The 17867-nt window shown below is 40.6% G+C and overlaps 1 protein-coding gene across 1 annotated transcript in view; it reads right to left on the reverse strand.

Annotated features, from left to right (window-relative positions):
• ceacam1 (CEA cell adhesion molecule 1) overlaps positions 1-17867 on the reverse strand; it is a 58239-nt gene that overhangs the window by 14781 nt on the left and 25591 nt on the right. The window contains exons 17-23 of the mRNA XM_061776417.1: positions 16686-16964; positions 16351-16617; positions 15154-15243; positions 7067-7186; positions 6442-6735; positions 4161-4442; positions 1863-2126 (exon numbers count right to left, since the gene is read on the reverse strand). Coding sequence (XP_061632401.1) covers positions 1863-2126; positions 4161-4442; positions 6442-6735; positions 7067-7186; positions 15154-15243; positions 16351-16617; positions 16686-16964 — 1596 coding nt within the window. The remainder of the gene's footprint in view (positions 1-1862; positions 2127-4160; positions 4443-6441; positions 6736-7066; positions 7187-15153; positions 15244-16350; positions 16618-16685; positions 16965-17867) is intronic.

Genomic DNA, 17867 nt, shown 5'->3' on the forward strand with positions numbered 1-17867 from the left:
CATTGACTTTTTTGTCCTTAGCCTGAAAACCACTCCTGCACGTAGGCCTGCATGAAACTAACGAGTCTTTGTTTGGGATAGAACCAACATGTGATTTGCTGTGCTGTGCAGGCGAGCGGTGGGAGCCTTCAGACCCTTCTCTGCTGGCCTAACCCTCATCAAAAACACTGAGCTGCCATAAAATTGTATCATTTCCAACAGTCTCTTGTATTCATTTCATAGTGTGTGTCTTCCCTGAACAGCGTTCCAGTCGTTTGTGAGTTTATTTTTTGGGTCCAATCAGATTTCAGCTTCTATGTGTGTTGCCATATGAATCTAATCTACCCAGGGCCTTCAGACTCAGGATTTTTGGCTGATGCCAAATATACCAACAACACATGCATTGGACCCTACAGAATACTACTGACCAGACTTATTGATAGTGTTTGTGTGTGTGTCTGTGTGCGTGTGTGTGTGTGCATGAGAGAGAGAGAGAGAGAAGGAGAGAGAGAGAGAGATCTGCAACTTACCGCAAGGTGTTTTCTCAAGCTAGAAGTGGGCTGAAATATCCAACTTTTGGCAGTCACAATTTAAGAGCTGCATGACTAAGCTGTTGTTTTTCTGAGTCTGTAAAGTTAACACTCCTGCGGCTTATTTTTTTCCTCCTTATATGAGTCACTTTGATTGGCCCACGAAGGGTTTGTGTGCGGTCATGTGACTGCCTTGTGCAATCTGATTGGTGAATTTGAGTCAAATGACACTAGCGATCACGTTGAATTGGCAAAATGGCGCCCTATGCGGAAGTCGATGATAAAGTCTAAAAATACATCGCCCACGCGTTAATGGATAAATAAAAGTAGCGAACGGCATGTCGATCATTGTAACGGAGTAAAAGTATCGATTCTTCTTCACATGCATACTCAGGTAAAAGTAAAAAGTATAGTTCATTCAAACTACTCTCACAAGTGCAATTTATCCAAAATGTTACTTGACTAAATGTAACAGAGTAAATGTAACGTGTTACTACCCACCTCTGTCTATAAATAATACGCAGATAATACAGCTGCTGAGCGAAGGCCCACGTCCAAAAAGTGTCCGATGGCGGGCACTATTGTCAAACTAAAAGGACAATTTATATAATTTATGGATTGTGATACAATCCATCCATCCAATTTCTACCACTTCTCCTGTTGAGAATCAGACTACACTGTGGCCTGGTCAGCAGTCAATTGTAGGGCATACTGTTTGCAAACAGCCAGCCATCCATTTACCCATCCATCCATTTTATACTGCTTATTGGAGAAATGGGTCAATGGTAACTGGAGCCTATACCAGCTGACGCAAAAGGCACAATGCATTAGTCGCAAGGCAATCTCATGGCACATAAACTAACAGCCATAGATTTACCCATTTCCAAAGTCTTATCCTGATCAAGGTCATGATAAAATTGGAGTCTATCCTAGCTGACTTGATATAAAGCAATCAGTCAATCGTAGGGCACATACTGTTGTGGCAGAAAACCATCTATTCAGCCTAGACCATATATATAAGCAATCATACATATATTTCTCCATTTGCTCGTACAGGGTCATGGGGAAGCTGGATCGTATCCCAGCTAACTGTGGCCGAAAGAGATACTGGATTGGTCACCAATCAATTGCAGGGCACATATAGACAGACACAACCACCTATCTGTCTGTGCGTCGATCCATCCATCCATCCTTTTTCAACCACTTATGCTGTTGAGGGTCACAGGAAAGCTGGAGCCTATCCGAGCTGACTGCTTCACGCTCCACCTCAAATTGGTCGGCAATCATTCACAAGGCACATACAGACAACCATCCATTTTCTACCACTTATAACAACAGAACACCCAACCTTACCCATGATCCTGATCATTGCGCTCGTGCTGCTGAACCTGGATGTCACAGAGTTGTGGAGGAGACACTGGTAGTCCCCCGAATGGTTCTCAGCAACCATTAGTAGTTCAAGCTGCACCCCGAAGTGGTTGAGGTTCACCCCGTCCAACATCCACTGGATCGTTGCCGGGGGCTTGGACTCGGCCAAGCACGAGAGGGTGATGTTTGAACCCGTGATGTGGGTGTGCATAGGGGGCACGACTGACACGGCGGCAGCTGTGGGTCCATCTGGAGAAATGAAAGAAATCTTCACAGTGAAAAAGCCAAGCCCTGGAAAATGATACTGGACAGAAGCTAATGAGTTGCTTGTACAGCAAACCCATTTACTGCAGGGGATATGTTCCAGATCCACCAGCAATGGTGCAGATAATCTATCATATAGAGAGACCATATAAAAAACACTTTTAATAGTTTTATCTCTCCCACGTGCTTTAAATGGGAATGAACCCCCCCCCCCCCCTTTTTTTTTTTGCAAGAATACATTGCAGTACGTGTCAGCATGAGTCAAAACATGTTAGTAAGGATTAAATGGAATAATTTATCAATGTATGAGCAGCACCATTTTGGGAGAAAACGTCACCAGTCAGAGACCGAAAATGTCGAAGTGACCTCACAATTAGTGTAACTCGTTGCTGATTAAACTGCTTTTGAAAAGTATTCTGCCGACTGTTGGGAGCCTACTGGGCACTCGTGGCTCACTGGCACCGGTCGAGTGGCCGAGCGACGTGTCCAAGGCAGCTAGTTGTTAGCCACTAGCCACTAATGCCGGCGGCTGATGACTGATGAAAACAGCCGTTGCAAGGCAGTGCGTCCGCCATCAGCTGGCTAGATAAGTGGATCTGACCAATGTGCAGCTTGTTGTTGCTGAATATTTACCGTTGTCTAGTTTTGTCAAGAAATAAAGCAGGCAGAAAGGACTGATACATGTCACATCCTCACGACTTCGCACACTTGTTAGAGTGAAATGCCGTAAAAATGGCAGCCACCGTAGGCAATTACATACAGTTTAGAAAATATATATATATATATTTTTTTAGAATAAATGAAGTACCTTGTAGATTTAAGTAAACATTACATAAAGAAGATATGCACATTTAAAATATAACAAAGTTTTGACAGTAGTTCCCCTTTAAACACATTCAAACTTATTAAAACCCTCTTACAGTTATTTAACACACTTTTGTAAAGACGTAAATGTATTTCAACACCCAAAAACAAATTGCAAGCATAAAGGGTGTAGGAAATACTGCATGTATTATAGTGTCTGTGTATATGTAGGTGCCTTTAAAAGGTGGGGCCTGGTGAAGTGGTGTGTGATGTCGGTGAGTCTGCGTGTGTTTGGGTAAGAGCTCTGGCTGAAAGACGCTTCTGCTTGAGTATAGTCATTGTCTTTGTGTGTTTTAATGTTCTAGCAATGTTCCAATCAATGGCTGAAAGGGGCATTAGCAACTGTGGCGCTCTGTTTCGACATGCGAGGGCTTTACAGTAAGTAATAATACAGTGTTCCCCTGCAGCGAACAGCAAAAATCCACATTATTGAGGCCCCTTCTAAAAATGTTTGCTACAAGATGGCGGCCAAGCACTTTTTTTGTTCTAACTAACTTGCTAATACTAACTTTTATTATTATTATTATTATTATTTTTTTTAGCAAATAACGGAAGATTGGTTCCCCCCCAAAAAATCTGTGAATATGGGAATTAGCGAATGCTGAACATTCATAACAATGATTGTTTAAAATATGTACGTACAATATCAAGGGAACACTGAATACCACTGGTGGGATTTAGTTTGAGTAGATTGTCTACATGCTAATGCTAACGGCAACGAATGTCACATTTTTTTCAAGTGGTTATTTGCATATTAGCTTAGCGATTATTTCAACACGCTAATGCTAGCTTGACAATGCTAATCATCACGTTGCCTGTCAAATGTGATTACCTAAATTAACAATTAACAACTTTAGCTTAGTGAGTATTTCAGCCGTGTGGTTAATTTGTTTGGTGCGATGTACTTCGATGCCAAGTCTTAGTTAAGTAATGTGTGTTTTGGAACTAATTTTCATGATTACCTGAATTTGTTTCCTGTCCATCCATTCATCCATCAATCCATCCATTTTCCATGTGCCTATCTCACTGTAAATCCCTTTTGTTTATTGGCCTTATTTGAGTTAAGGCAAATACATGGGTAAATCTTCAAGTACCTCAACAGCCACATTTAAGATTTGTTGGAAATGAAATGCTATGACAATGCTCCTAACTCACAGCTGATGTTGAATAGTACAGATGAACTGATTCCCTGGCTGATGCCATTGGTCACGTTACACTTGATGGGGCCCTCATCGTAGCGCTTCACTTTGGCGATGGTGAGCTGGGAACCATCGTCGCTGATATGGACGTATTCGCCGGGCGTCACCTTGGCGGTGTCGTTGAGCCACGTGAAGGACAGGGAAGTGCCCGTGACCACGGCGCAGGTGAGCGTTACCGTGTCATTAAACTCCACCAGGTCTGTGCCGTTCGCGGTCATGGTCACGCCTGAAATGGGCTCTGTGGAGAAAGAATAGCCGACAAAAGGTTTGTCATTCCCTAGAATAACTGAGAGAACAAGCATGTGATGAGTTCGAACCAGGGGTGGCAAAAGCACTCCCTCTCTGTATTTAAGTTGAAGTTAAAGTAAAAGTACTGATTCAACTCCTTTACCTTGAGTCACTGTAAAGTGGAAAAAAAAGTATTCTAAATTTGACACACCACAGAGAAGAGTGTCGTTAACCCTGCCGCATTTGAATGATTAAAAGAATCAAAGTATATAAAAGGACGTTTCAAAATCATGAAAAATCAAGCCATTGTCTCCGCTCTCATACACTGTAGGCGTGTCAGCTGAATGTGTGAACCCACGTTCCGCTGAAAAACTTAAGTTAACTTTCTTATGCCTACACATCCCTACATGTTTAAGCCTCGAAAAAATATTGTCTAAAAAGCCTCCGGAGAATGAAATTACAAATTGATTCATTAATAGGTGAAAAACAGTTTGATGCTATATCACCACAATTCAGTACTGCATAGTTGTCAGTTTTTTCACATATTTACAGCAACTATTTTCAACACGTATAATGTATGTAGAAACACATCTCTGAATTCACTTTACAGGGATATAACAGCTACGCTAACATAACTTTAACATTAATATATGTTAAAGTTATGTTAGCGTAGCTGTTATAACACTTTACCTTATTTGTTGACACTAGGAATGCATTTTTAAAATTGTTTGAATTGTAACGACTGTACAGTTATTTGTTATATGAAATCGTGCTGAGTGCTATAAATTCTGACATTCTGTAAGGCTGTGAATGTGTAGGCTGAGTCTTGATCTGTGATTGCATGAGAAACCCAGGGATCGGGGGCAAGGAAAACAGCCTGTGAGTGTTTGGAAGATACAGTAGCAGGCTGTTAGAGACAGCAACGTGCTGTGTTGTTTTTGACATGGGCAAAAATAAATAAATAAATAAATAAATAAATAAATAAATAAATAATTCTTGAAAAACTAATGCTGATTATCATCTGTTAACAGGAAAGACTTGTCAAGTCATACGTCCGTTTTGTTTTATTTTACGTGTTCTGTCTAAGACAGGTTGAGGCTCAGGAATACCAATTCAAAGTCAAGTCGAGTCTTTCATATATTTAAGCCAAACAAGTCGGAAGTTGTCAAGTGACTGCTGAATTGGTTGTCAATCAATCACAGGCGCTGAGAGCCATCCATCCATCCATCCTATCCTGTTCAGGGTCAAGAGACATCCATCTAGCAATCCAGCCATTGATTCATTTTTCTATGGTTTATCCAATTCAGGGTCACTGGGAATCTGGAGCTTATCCCAGATGACTGTGCACAGTAGGCAGACTACGCCCTTGATGAGTCGGCAGTCAATCCCACGGCAAATACAGACAGACATCCATCCATCCATTTTCAACACCGCTTATCCTGATTAGGGTCGCGGGGCGCTGGAGCGTATCCCAGCTGACTTCGGGTGAAAGGCGGACTAAACCCTGAACTGGTCGCCAGTCAGTCGCAGGGCACATATAGACACGGACAACCGTTCGCACTCACATTCGCACCGTCACTGAGTGGGAACTGCCCATGCTGCCCGCACCAAAGTCAGGCGAGTGTACCAGTACACCATCAGTGACAGACATCAATCTATCCATCTATCCATCCATTTTCTACAACTTATTCTGTTCAGGGTCACGGAAAAGCTGGAGCCTATCATAGATGACTGTGCACAATAGGCAGACTACACCCTGGAATGGTTGCCAGTAAATCACAGGACACATCCATCCATCCACCCATCCATCCATCCTTCAATCCATTTTCTGCTGTGTAGCCTGATCATGGTCAAGAGGAAGCTGGATCTTATCTCAGCTGTCAACAGACAATCTTGGCCAACTACATCCAGCACTCGTCGTTTAGGGCACATACATTCAGATAACCATCCATCCATTTTCTAGTCTTTCTCCTGGTAAATACGGTTGCTCTCTTCAAAATACTTCTTACCTTGAACCGACAGCACTAACTGGGAAGCGGAGGAACCCACATCCTGGAGCGTGTACGTCCCAGAATCTCCTAGCCTGAGCGACATCACGGTCAATGCCGAGGTGGTGGAATTGAACACCACCCTGCCCATCAAGTTGGCAGCGATGACCACACCTCCGGGGAATATGATGACCACTAGCTGGTTGTTAAAGAGCCACGCGCCCGTGGTGACTTGGTTCTCGCTGAAAAGGGTAACATTCTTCCCCACGGGTATTGGATTCTCCGAGGCTTGTATACCCTGAGCCCGCACATGATCTGAAGACAGAGAACAGTCGGTTTACAGCAGTGCTTCATATCATTAGAATTAAATAGATGGCACAAGTCTTACCTGTTGTCCAGGATAACACTGATATGAGGATGAGACATGGTAACCAAGCAGCCATGGTGCGTTCCCTTGGCCCTTCTCAGCTAAACTTATTCAAAGCCAACAATGCCAACCGATCCCACTTGCTCTCTTGATAGCAAATATTTGCTGTGCACAACTTTCTGTTGATGCAAATGCTTAGCACAGCCACAAAACCACCACACCCTGTTTTGCCCTGATCCTTGCAGAGCTGCACCAAGGGAGTGTCCATTTACTGTAAACCTCTTTTCTTGTCCAGCAACTTTCCATCCTCCAGTCGCGAGAGTGGGAGACAGCATTGATGCTTTCCATTCAACTTCAACCTAACATAAGGACCTTTGAGTTCAAGCAACATCCCTTGAGCTGTTGAATAAACACAAAAATTTGGTTATGTAATAAATGATTTCACATTTTGCCAGTTCCACGCAGTTTTAGTTAGGCAAACACAAAATGTATAAATTTTTGCGAACATTCAATATTTTGGTGTTTGACGAAGAAAAAACATTTTTGGAGAACAGGTTAAAGTTGTTTTTATTAGTTCATTGGAGGGGAACCTTTTCCCTATCAGTCCATTTCAATTTCATAGTTCTATGTGGGCCATACAAGATTTATGACAAAATGTGAATACAGAGTATAAAGTGCTATGTTGAGATACGAGTTTAAGTCATACTGTGACCACGCTCATATCTTAAATCTTTCCCCATTCAAATGAATGGAAATTGCATTAATCGCTTCCACCCTCCTCACAAAACCCAACAAAATATTTTGTAATGCCTATTTTGCACTCTATATTATTTATTTTATAAAACATATAGTAATATCATAATTAAATAGACTGTGACGAGTTAGAAACAGTGACTGATTAATTGACTAATTCATTGCAACTTCTGGATCGTGCAGTCTATCTACATGTGTTGCTGCACAGTTTGTATTCAAATATACGTTGCTTAAAGGGTTATATATAACTATTAATGCTATTCCTTAGCCCGTCTGGCATTTTGCATTGTGGGTGAGCATTTAGCAAGGAAAAGGCAAAGTAAAAAATCAAAGTAAAAAAAAAAAAATCAATAATAATCGTCCGAACGACGGCTTGTATCTCGAAAAGCCCGTATCTCAAGGCAGCACAATATTTTTCCATCCATCGATTCTCAGTACCGCTTATCCTCACTTGATTATTATATTACCCTGTCAATCGCTTGTGACCAGTCTAGTTTGAACCCTACTATCCATCCATTTCCTTTAGCACATTTTGAGCTTAAGTAACATTGCCTCAAACGTTGAATACACAATAATTAAAAAAATTGTGTACTGAACAGTTTCACGCCAATTTTCGATAGGCAAATTGAAAAAAATAATACGTTTTGCTAACATTCAATATTTTGGTGTTGATCTAACAAAGATACTTCGTAGAACCGGCTGATGGTAATTAAAATGTGTTTGTGATACGTTCAGTAGTGGGGAACCTGGTGAGCACATACGCCTCAAAGTTCAGAGGTCACGGGTTCAAATCCTGCGTGGATTTGCTCCAGGTACTCTGGTTTCCACCCATGTTCCAAAAACATGCTTGGAAGGTTAATTGAAGACTCTCAGTTGTTGAGAGCAAATGGGTGTTTGTCTATATGTGCCCTGCTGGCGACCAGTTTAAGGTGTACACCGCTTCTCGCCCAAAGTCAGCTGGGAGAGGCTCCAGCTCACCCAGTAGCGACCAATCAATATAGAAAATTGATGAATGCAATACATGGCTTAGTTGTTTTACTAGTATGCAGTAATGTCACAAAGTAGTGGAAAATGTTTTACTCGTAAAACAGTCATTCTACTAGTGTGTTGAATCGTCTTACTAGTGAGGACAAAGAGTACAAAGACCTAAAGGTGCGAAGACAAAAGCCACTGAAATGACAGCCAAAAACAAAGGCAAATTACTTTATATACAGCCATACACACAAATTTACTTTTATTTGTGTCATTGATGATCATTGGTCACCATTTATACAGATACAAATAAAAAAAAAAATATGAATAATTTTGCATTATTAAGTTATTATGATTGAAAATAGTACTAAATGGGGTTAGTGAGTTACATACAGGTGCATAGGGGGCCTCTTTTGCTCTGTGGCATTTTAAACTGAAGCGAAAGCGCTTGGTGTTTACTCTTGATCCACCCTCACCTGTTTGCTATGTTTGGGGTTGCGTCAAGCACTTTCTGTGCACTTTCAATAACCCGTGTCAACCGGATAAATGCTTTATTATTGGGAGCTTGTTACATCACATGAAAAGAAGGCAAACATTATACTAGAATAAGTAAACATGATAGAATTGGAATCGGATTAATTATACATTGTTGATTTCAATCAGGGGTGTCCAATATGTTTTCTCTGAGGGTAGCATACAGAAAAACGTAAAACTTAAAACGTTTATTAACACACTAAAACTAATACAATAAGGCAGGTAAAGATATGCCAAGCACTTATATATTGTTCATAAATATGAGTATATATTTATTTATTTTGGAAAACCTGCAACATCACAGCTTTCTGTTAAAGGTGATAAGAAAAATAAGACCCAAAACAGGTGCGACCGTTACTAAGCTGAGGCTCTTTAAAGGAGTGTAAACACTTCATTCGGATCATAATGTGAAATGTTTCCCAAATTGGACACTGAAAAGAAAGTGGAACAAACAATCGTTTTTCACGCAACTTTCTCATGAAAATGTATTATCTTTATTCATCAAAATGTCGATCTATCCATCCTTATCCTCACTGGGGTCGCGGGCTGCCGGAGCCTATCCCAGCTATCTTCGGGCGGGAGGCGGGGTACACCCTGAACCAGTCGCCAGCCAATTGCAGGGCACATATAAACAAACAACCATTCGCACTCTCGTTCACACCTACAGGCAATTTAGAGTCTCCAATCAACCTACCACGCATGTGTTTGGGATGTGGGAGGAAACCAGTTGTCCATCGTGCCGGCTCGTCAAAATGTTAAAAGTAGAAATGTTACTATTTTATATCTTTGCATATTGAGAAAAGCTCTATATACAGTCAAAGCAGTTTACTAATCATAGTTGAGCCACTGAGAACTAGAGTGGGCTAACACCATTTTTCTTATTTTTAAGTTAAGTACAGAAATGAATACATAAAAGGGACATTTTTCAGATTAATATGGGTCCAAATCAAAGTTTAGTTCTGATTTTGACATAAAAGCGGGGATAGTCCATTATTATTGCACCCAGCAATTTTTAAATTTCCAATATGGTCACACCCATTAAACCGGGCTCCACCTCCTGCAAATACATCCCAGAAAAGTCAGATTCAGAGATTGATAGAAAACTCAGAAAGTAAATGGTACTTTAGCTTGGGTGCCAGTGCATTTATATGTATCTTAGTAACTTAATGTTATTTATCATATTTAATTAACTATTGATGGATTTTAAAGCTGTTTGGACTTACAATACAATGGCACTAAACATGTGTTAGTAACCTCATTATTAAATATTTATACTGTATATTATAATATATTGAATCATTAATTATTCATTTTATTAAACACATTTGTATTTTATTAGGTGCCTTGAGATTCAAGTGACCATTGTTTGGCCGATTTTTTTTTGCTTTGACTTGCGAGCAAACATTTAAGATACAAGTACTTTATGGTGGTAGTGAACTCAACTCGCATCACAATAATCAGCGATTTGGCAAATAGCGAATTACAGTGAGAATTGCGAGAAAAAACACATAACTTTGCCTTACTAAAGTCCGCTAGCTTAAAAGTAGCATAACGCCATAGACTGGTTAATGAGTAGCATCAGTTTTGCAGTGTTATAACCCTTGAAGCAACAGATACTTAAACAGAAACTGTGGATTAACACATGTAGACAGGTAATATAACAATACTCACAGACATATATTCCTTCTACTCTGTGAAGAATATACTAATAGAATAACGTAATAACATAAACCGTAATTTCTCGTGTATAATGCGCACTCCCAAAGTTGACCTCAAAATTCTGGAAAACCCTTCTACCTATGTATAATGGATTTTTACAATGCATGATTTTGCTTCTACCCATATGATTAAAATATGAAGTATTCTCAGCCCTACTTTTATTTAGTAAATGATAAAACACACAGTTGTGCTCATATGTTTGATTACCCGGGCAGAATTTGTAAGATGGGTACAATTCTTTAAAGAAAACATGAAGGGCCAGGCGAAAAACATCTAGTTTTATTTAAATGGGATTCAAATTAAACTGTCAAGTATTTCAGAAAAGCATTATCATCAAACAAAGCATAACCACAAATAAATTCATGATGGTTGTTGTTCAGTCATCAGTCATATTTAAAAAAAAAAAAAAGAAACAATTCACAAATTCTGCCAGGGTATGTAAACTTATGAGCACAACTGTTCAGATATGCAGTCATACGTACCCCTGTCATATTGGAATGAGAGTGTAGGCTACACCTTTTTCATAGCCTCTCGGTGGCGCTGGTATATTAGAATGAAAGTGTACACCTTTTTCATAACCTCTAGATGGCGGCATAGATTTATAAAATGTTAAAGTTTTTTCCATTTCCCCCTATACCTATGTATAATGCGCAGCATTGATTTTTGATTTTTTTTTGTGGGGGGGCGGAATGCGCATTATACATGATAAATTATGGTAATAATAAATAAACAATATCATAACAACAATCAATAATGTTACTACTAATAATACTGTGGATAAGTGTGAAGCGGCGACCATCTCCATATATCCACGTCTGTAATATACCGCCCCCATGTGGCCATGGCCAATGTCCATTTAATTAAAGCAAAAAGTCTGACAAAAACGGTTTGTCTTTACATTTTAATTAATTAGGTCCTGACTACTTTTACTGTATAAAGTACCATATAATAGAGTGCTATTTGTCTTTTTAAAAAACACATTACAACTTATTTGTGAGGTTGGTTTTGGGGATTCTGTAATAGAATAATGGCACTTCCATTCATTTCAATGGGGAAAGCTAATTTGAGATTCTGTGGTCAAAGAACAAATTAAATCTGTATCTCAAGGCACCACCAAAAACTATATTTCTTTTCAAATGGCTACATTCCCAAATCTGAGGAAAGCCACAAAGTACCCAGAAAAACTATCAAAGCCATACAAATCGCCAAAATGTAAATTCCCCATATTTTTTGCAGACATACTTAAACTTTAAATCAATTTCTTACAAAATGACAAAATTTTAGTTAGCCCACTCTAGTTCTCAGTGGTGGGCTGTGTCAAATGCTATTTTTAATAGTTTGGGCACCCCTCACGTTAGACATTAGCGGTCCGATTGCACAAATATGGTACATGTGTACACCATGTGTTGTTCATAGGGGGCTGCCAGCATCTGCAAAAAGACAAGCAGTCATTGTTTTAGTATTATGCTCCATACTACTCATCTCATAGTACAGTACTGTAGTGTTTTTGCCAGCTACTTGACACTTCTGGGACAAACTCTCTTTAAAGTATCTCAACCATATTTGATATCAAAATAAAGGCAGACAATGAGGGAAGGGGATCTATGATCACAATATATAAAACGGTAGTTTAAATGTAGGAATGTGCACCACAGTTTGGGAATCACTGTATTAGATTGGATAGGTGTCCCTAATGTTGTGTCTGTTGAGGGCACATTAGGGCAAAGCTTTTATATTAAAAACAATACGTTGTTAAAAAACACATATATACAGTTCCCGCCACAAGTATTGGAATGGCAAGGTCAATTCCCTTGTTTTTGTTGTACAGAATATGAAGACAATTGGATTTGAGATCAAAAGATGATCATGAGACAAATGTTCAGAATTCCAGCTTTTATTTCATGGTATTTCCATCTAGTTCTGTTAAACAACTCAGGACCGAGCACCTTTTGTTTGAAGCCACCCACTTTTCCATTGAGCAAAGGTATTGGAACAGACATTATTAAATTAACTTAAAGTGAACATTTAATATTTGGTAGCATAACCCTTACTTGCAATAACTCCATCAAGCCTGCGACCCATTGACTTCACCAGACTGTTGCATTCTTCATTTGAAATGTTTTTCCAAGCCTTTACTGCAGCCTCTTTCTGTTCTTGTTCATTTCTGGAGGGTTCTCCCTTCAGTCTCCTCTTCAGGAGGTAAAATACATGCTCTATTGGGTTACGGTCTGATGATTGACTTGGCCAGTCTAAGACCTTCCACTTTTTAGCCCTCATGAAGTCCTTTGTTGTGTTGGCAGTGTGTTTTGGCTCATTGTCTTGTTGCATGATGAAGCTTCTCCTAATTAATCGGAAGAAAAAATAAAAATGGAATTCTGAACTTTTGTCTCGTATTCATCTTTTGATCTGAAACCCAAATGTCTTCAGTATGCAACAACAACAAAAAGGAATTGACCTTGCCATTCCAATACTTTTGGAGGGGACTGTGTGTGTGTATGTATACACACACACACACACACACACACACACACACACAGTGGGTACGGAAAGTTTTCAGACCCCCTTAAATTTATTCACTCTTTGTTATATTGCAGCCATTTGTTAAAATCATTTAAGTTCATTTTTTACCTCAATGTACACACAGCACCCCATATTGACAGAAAAAAAACTTAATTGTTGAATTTTTTGCTGATTTATTATTAAAAAAAACTGAAATATCACACAGCGATAAGTATTCAGACTCTTTGCTGTGACAGACATATATTTAACTCGGGTGCTGTCCATTTCTTCTGATCATCCTGAAAATGGTTCCACACCTTCATTGGAGTCTAGCTGTTTGATTATACTGATTGGACTTGATTCGGAAAGACACATCCCTGTCTATATAAGACCTTACAGCTCACAGTGCATGTCAGAGCAAATGAGAATCATGAGGTCAAAGGAACTGCCTGAAGAGCTCAGAGACAGAATTGTGGCAAGGTACAGATCTGGCCAAGGTTACAAAATAATTTCTGCTGCACTTAAGGTTCCTAAGACCACAGTGGCATCCATAATCCTTAAATGGAAGACGTTTGGGACGGCCAGAACCCTTCCTCGAGCTAGCCGTACGGCCAAACTGAGCAATCGGGGCAGAAGAGCCTTGGTGAGAGAGGTAAAGAAGAACCCAAATATCACTGTGGTTGAGCTCCAGAGATGCAGTCGGGAGATGGTAGAAAGTTCTAGAAAGTCGACCATCACTGCAGCCCTCCACTAGTCGGGGCTTTATGGCAGACTGCCCGACGGAAGCCTCGCTCAGTGCAAGACACATGAAAGCCCACGTGGAGTTTGCTAAAAACCACCTGAACGACTCCAAGATGGTGAGACAAAAGATTCTCTGGTCTGATAAGCCCGAGATAGAAATTGCAGGCCTTAATTCTAAGTGGCATGTGTGGAAAAAACAGGCACTGCTCATCACCTGTCCAATACAGTTCCAACAGTGAAGCAGGGTGGTGGCAGCATCATGCTGTGGGTGTGTTTTTCAGCGGCAGGGACAGGGAGACTGGTTGGAATCAAAGGAAAGATGAATGCGGCCAAGTACAGGGATATCCTAGACGAAACCTTCTCCAAAGTGCTCAGACTGGGCTGAAGGTGCACCTTAAAAAAAGACAATGACCCTAAGCACACAGCTAAAATACCGAAGGAGTGGCTTCAGAGCCCTGACTTAAACCCAATTGAGCATCTCTGGAAAGACCTGAAAATGACTACTCGCCAATGTTCACCATCCAACCTGGCAGAACTGGAGAGGAACTGCAAGGAGGAACGGCAGATGATCCCCAAATCTAGGTGTGAAAAACTGGTTGCATTATTCCCAAAAAGACTCATGGCTGTATTAGCTCAAGAGCTGCTACTCAATACTGAGCAAAGGGTCTGAATACTTATGGCTGTGTGCTATTTCAGTTTTTCTTTTTTTATAAATCTGCAAAAATTTCAACAATTCAGTTTTTCTGTCAATAGGGGGTGCTGTGTGTACATTAATGTGGAAAAAAATGAACTTAAATGATTTTAGCAAATGGCTGCAATATAAAAAATAGTCCATCCATTTTCTCACTAAGGTCGCCTCACTAAGGCGTGGTGGAGCCTATCCCAGCTATGATCGGGCAGGTACACCCTGAACTGGTTGCCAGCCAATCGCAGTATATATATATATATATATATATATATATATATATATATATATATATAGACACACACAACACACACACATATATATGTATATATATATAACACATGCAGACAGGTAATATAACCTGTCTACAGTATATATATGTGTGTATGTATACACGCACACAAGCACACACACACACACACACACACTAGATGACCTCACAAGTTATTTCAAGATCTCTTACAGAGTATGGACAGGAGCAATCCAAGCCACGGCATCATGTAAAGGATCCCCACGTGAAATCCGTGCTGTTGCAATGATGGCGTGTGGGACTCTGCAGATAGGAGACGAAGCACACATACGCCAGACAATCACTCGTCGCATATACCAGTATATCTGATACTACTACTCTAACTAGTACTCAGTTTAAATCCAAATGTATTGCACTTGAAAGTTAAATGAAACTAAACTTTACTTAAAAAATGCACCATACTACTTGAAAAGTAAAAAAAATATGCTGTACATGAAAATGTACTGTACTGGATTTAAAAAAGAAAATTTGATCCACTCCACGATTATTCACTGTTTGAACATTAACACCGCGCTTAAATATAGGGGCGAAAACCCTACTTATTTCACATAAAAGTTATATAAAAATAATACCCTAAATAAATGTTTGAAAACAAACACTCCAAAAAGACTAAATACAAATGTATTGTACTTAAAAGTTAAATACAACTGACCTGTACTTAACAAACATACTGTCCTGGATTGGAAAAGAAGTACAAGCCACTGGAACATAATGCAGTTTAATTTAGTGATTCTTTCACCTACCACTTGAGGGAGCCAATGTGCAATCAATAGCGTGATATACAGTATTTCACATGTACAGGTACATACAGTATGTGATGCGGTGATGTGGACTCTGTATTGGTCTGCCATGGTGGAGAAGGAGCCGAGCCGAAAGGCAAAGCTCTCAATTTACCGGTCGATCTACGTTCCTACCCTCACCTATGGTCACGAGCTGTGGGTCATGACCGAAAGAACAAGATCACGCATACAAGAGGCTGAAATGAGTTCCCTCCGCGGGGTGTCCAGACTCCCCCTTAGAGATAAGGTGAGGCGCTCGGTCATCCGGGAGGGGCTCAGAGTCGAGCCGCTACTGCTCCACATTGAGAGAAGCCAGATGAGGTGGTTCGGGCATCTGGTTAGGATGCCTCCCTGGTTAGGTGTTCTGGGTACGTCCCACTGGGAGGACACGCTGGAGTTACTATATCTCTCGCCTGGCCTGGGAACGCCTCAGGATCCCCCCAGAAGAGCTGGATGAAGTGACTGGGGAGAGGGAAGTCTGGGCTTCCCTGCTTAAGCTGCTGCCCCCGTGACCTTACTTTGAATAAGCGGAAGAAAATGGATGGATGGAGGTACATATGAGGATACTTACTACTTATGAGGATGTCTTTGGTGATGTTGCTCCTCCTGTTGGTTTCCTTGTTGAAGGCCAGACAAGAATAAGGTCCACTGTGGTCCTGGTTGACGTTGACCAGTCCTAATGACGGGCCTGTGACGTTTAGAAACCGGCCCTTGAAAGCCCAGCGAAGCAGGGCCGGAGGACCGGACTGGGCTGAGCACAACGCGGTCAGGTTGGTTCCGCTCAGAAAAGAAGTGGCGTGCTGCCCATTGACCGTGAGAGCCATGTTGTCCGGGCCGTCTGAGGAGGAAGAGGAAAATGTTAACGCTGTCTAGATCGTAACCGAATGTTTGGGTTTGAACGCTCACAGTTGACGGTGAAGGTCAATGGGTCGCTGGTGGCGTTGCTGACGGGGTTGAACGCAAAGCACCTGAATGGGCCGCGGTCGTAGCGGCTCATGTTATGTACGGACAGAGTTGAATTTCCGTCGGAGAACACGACCCTTTCGTCGGCCATCACCTCCGAGCTGCCATTGAACCACAGGAAAGAGGGCGAGGATCCCGAGGAGACGTAGCACGTGACGACCGCCGGGGCAGACTCCATCAGGTGACTTTGATTCGACCCTAGCGTCACATTTGAAACGGGCTCTGGCCACGACAAAAACATACAGTACAGTGCTGAAGATTATTATAACGATTGCACGATAAAATAACGTATTGTTCGAACAAGGCGAAGAACCTATCATACGTGAACATTCCAAGTGCACACCGTCTGTAAGGAAGTAAAATGTTAATCACACTAACCTTAACGGGCATACTACTACTACTACTGGACAACTATTTTAGTACTGTACTACTACTGATACTTGTCTAAGGTCCATGTACTAGTACGTGCTTTGTCCTCACTAGTAAGAGAATTCAGTATGCTGGTAGAATGACTAGGGCACACTAGCAGAATAACTGTCTTACAGTAACCTTTTGTCCACTACTGTGTCGCATTTTTGCATTGTGTATAATATGGGTGCATAATATAAAATTGTGTGGATATTTCATACAACACAATAAAAAAATAACACATGCTTAAAGCCCGGAGATGTTGCCTATGATGATTATTATTATGATGGAGCTATTGCTCCAACTGGAGCGTAACAGGACAAGTCAGGTGGGAGCTGATACAAGCATGTGTGGCGCCAAAAAGTCTCACGTGAGCCAAAAGGGCAACATAAGCCAAAAGACACACAAGCTATTGCTGCATGAAAAAAAAATATCATTCTGTTTCCTGGTTGTGAGTACAAATAATGTATCACATGAAATAATAAAGTCAATATTGTTTCAGGATAGTCTTTTTTCATCACATCAGAAAATTGTAAAGGCTTAGCATGAAAGTCACAATGTGCGGTAGCAGAACAACTTAAATGGTCAAAGATACTGTTGACACGTATACTGTATTTCATTCAAAATATCATGAATCAAATACCTGTTGAGAATTTGGCCATTCAGTTTCTTATTACAGAAAAGAAAGTTGTGCAAAAAGAAATAAAACAATGTGCA

This window comes from Phyllopteryx taeniolatus, chromosome 6 (genome assembly GCF_024500385.1).
Source record: "Phyllopteryx taeniolatus isolate TA_2022b chromosome 6, UOR_Ptae_1.2, whole genome shotgun sequence".
Lineage (NCBI taxonomy): Eukaryota > Metazoa > Chordata > Actinopteri > Syngnathiformes > Syngnathidae > Phyllopteryx > Phyllopteryx taeniolatus.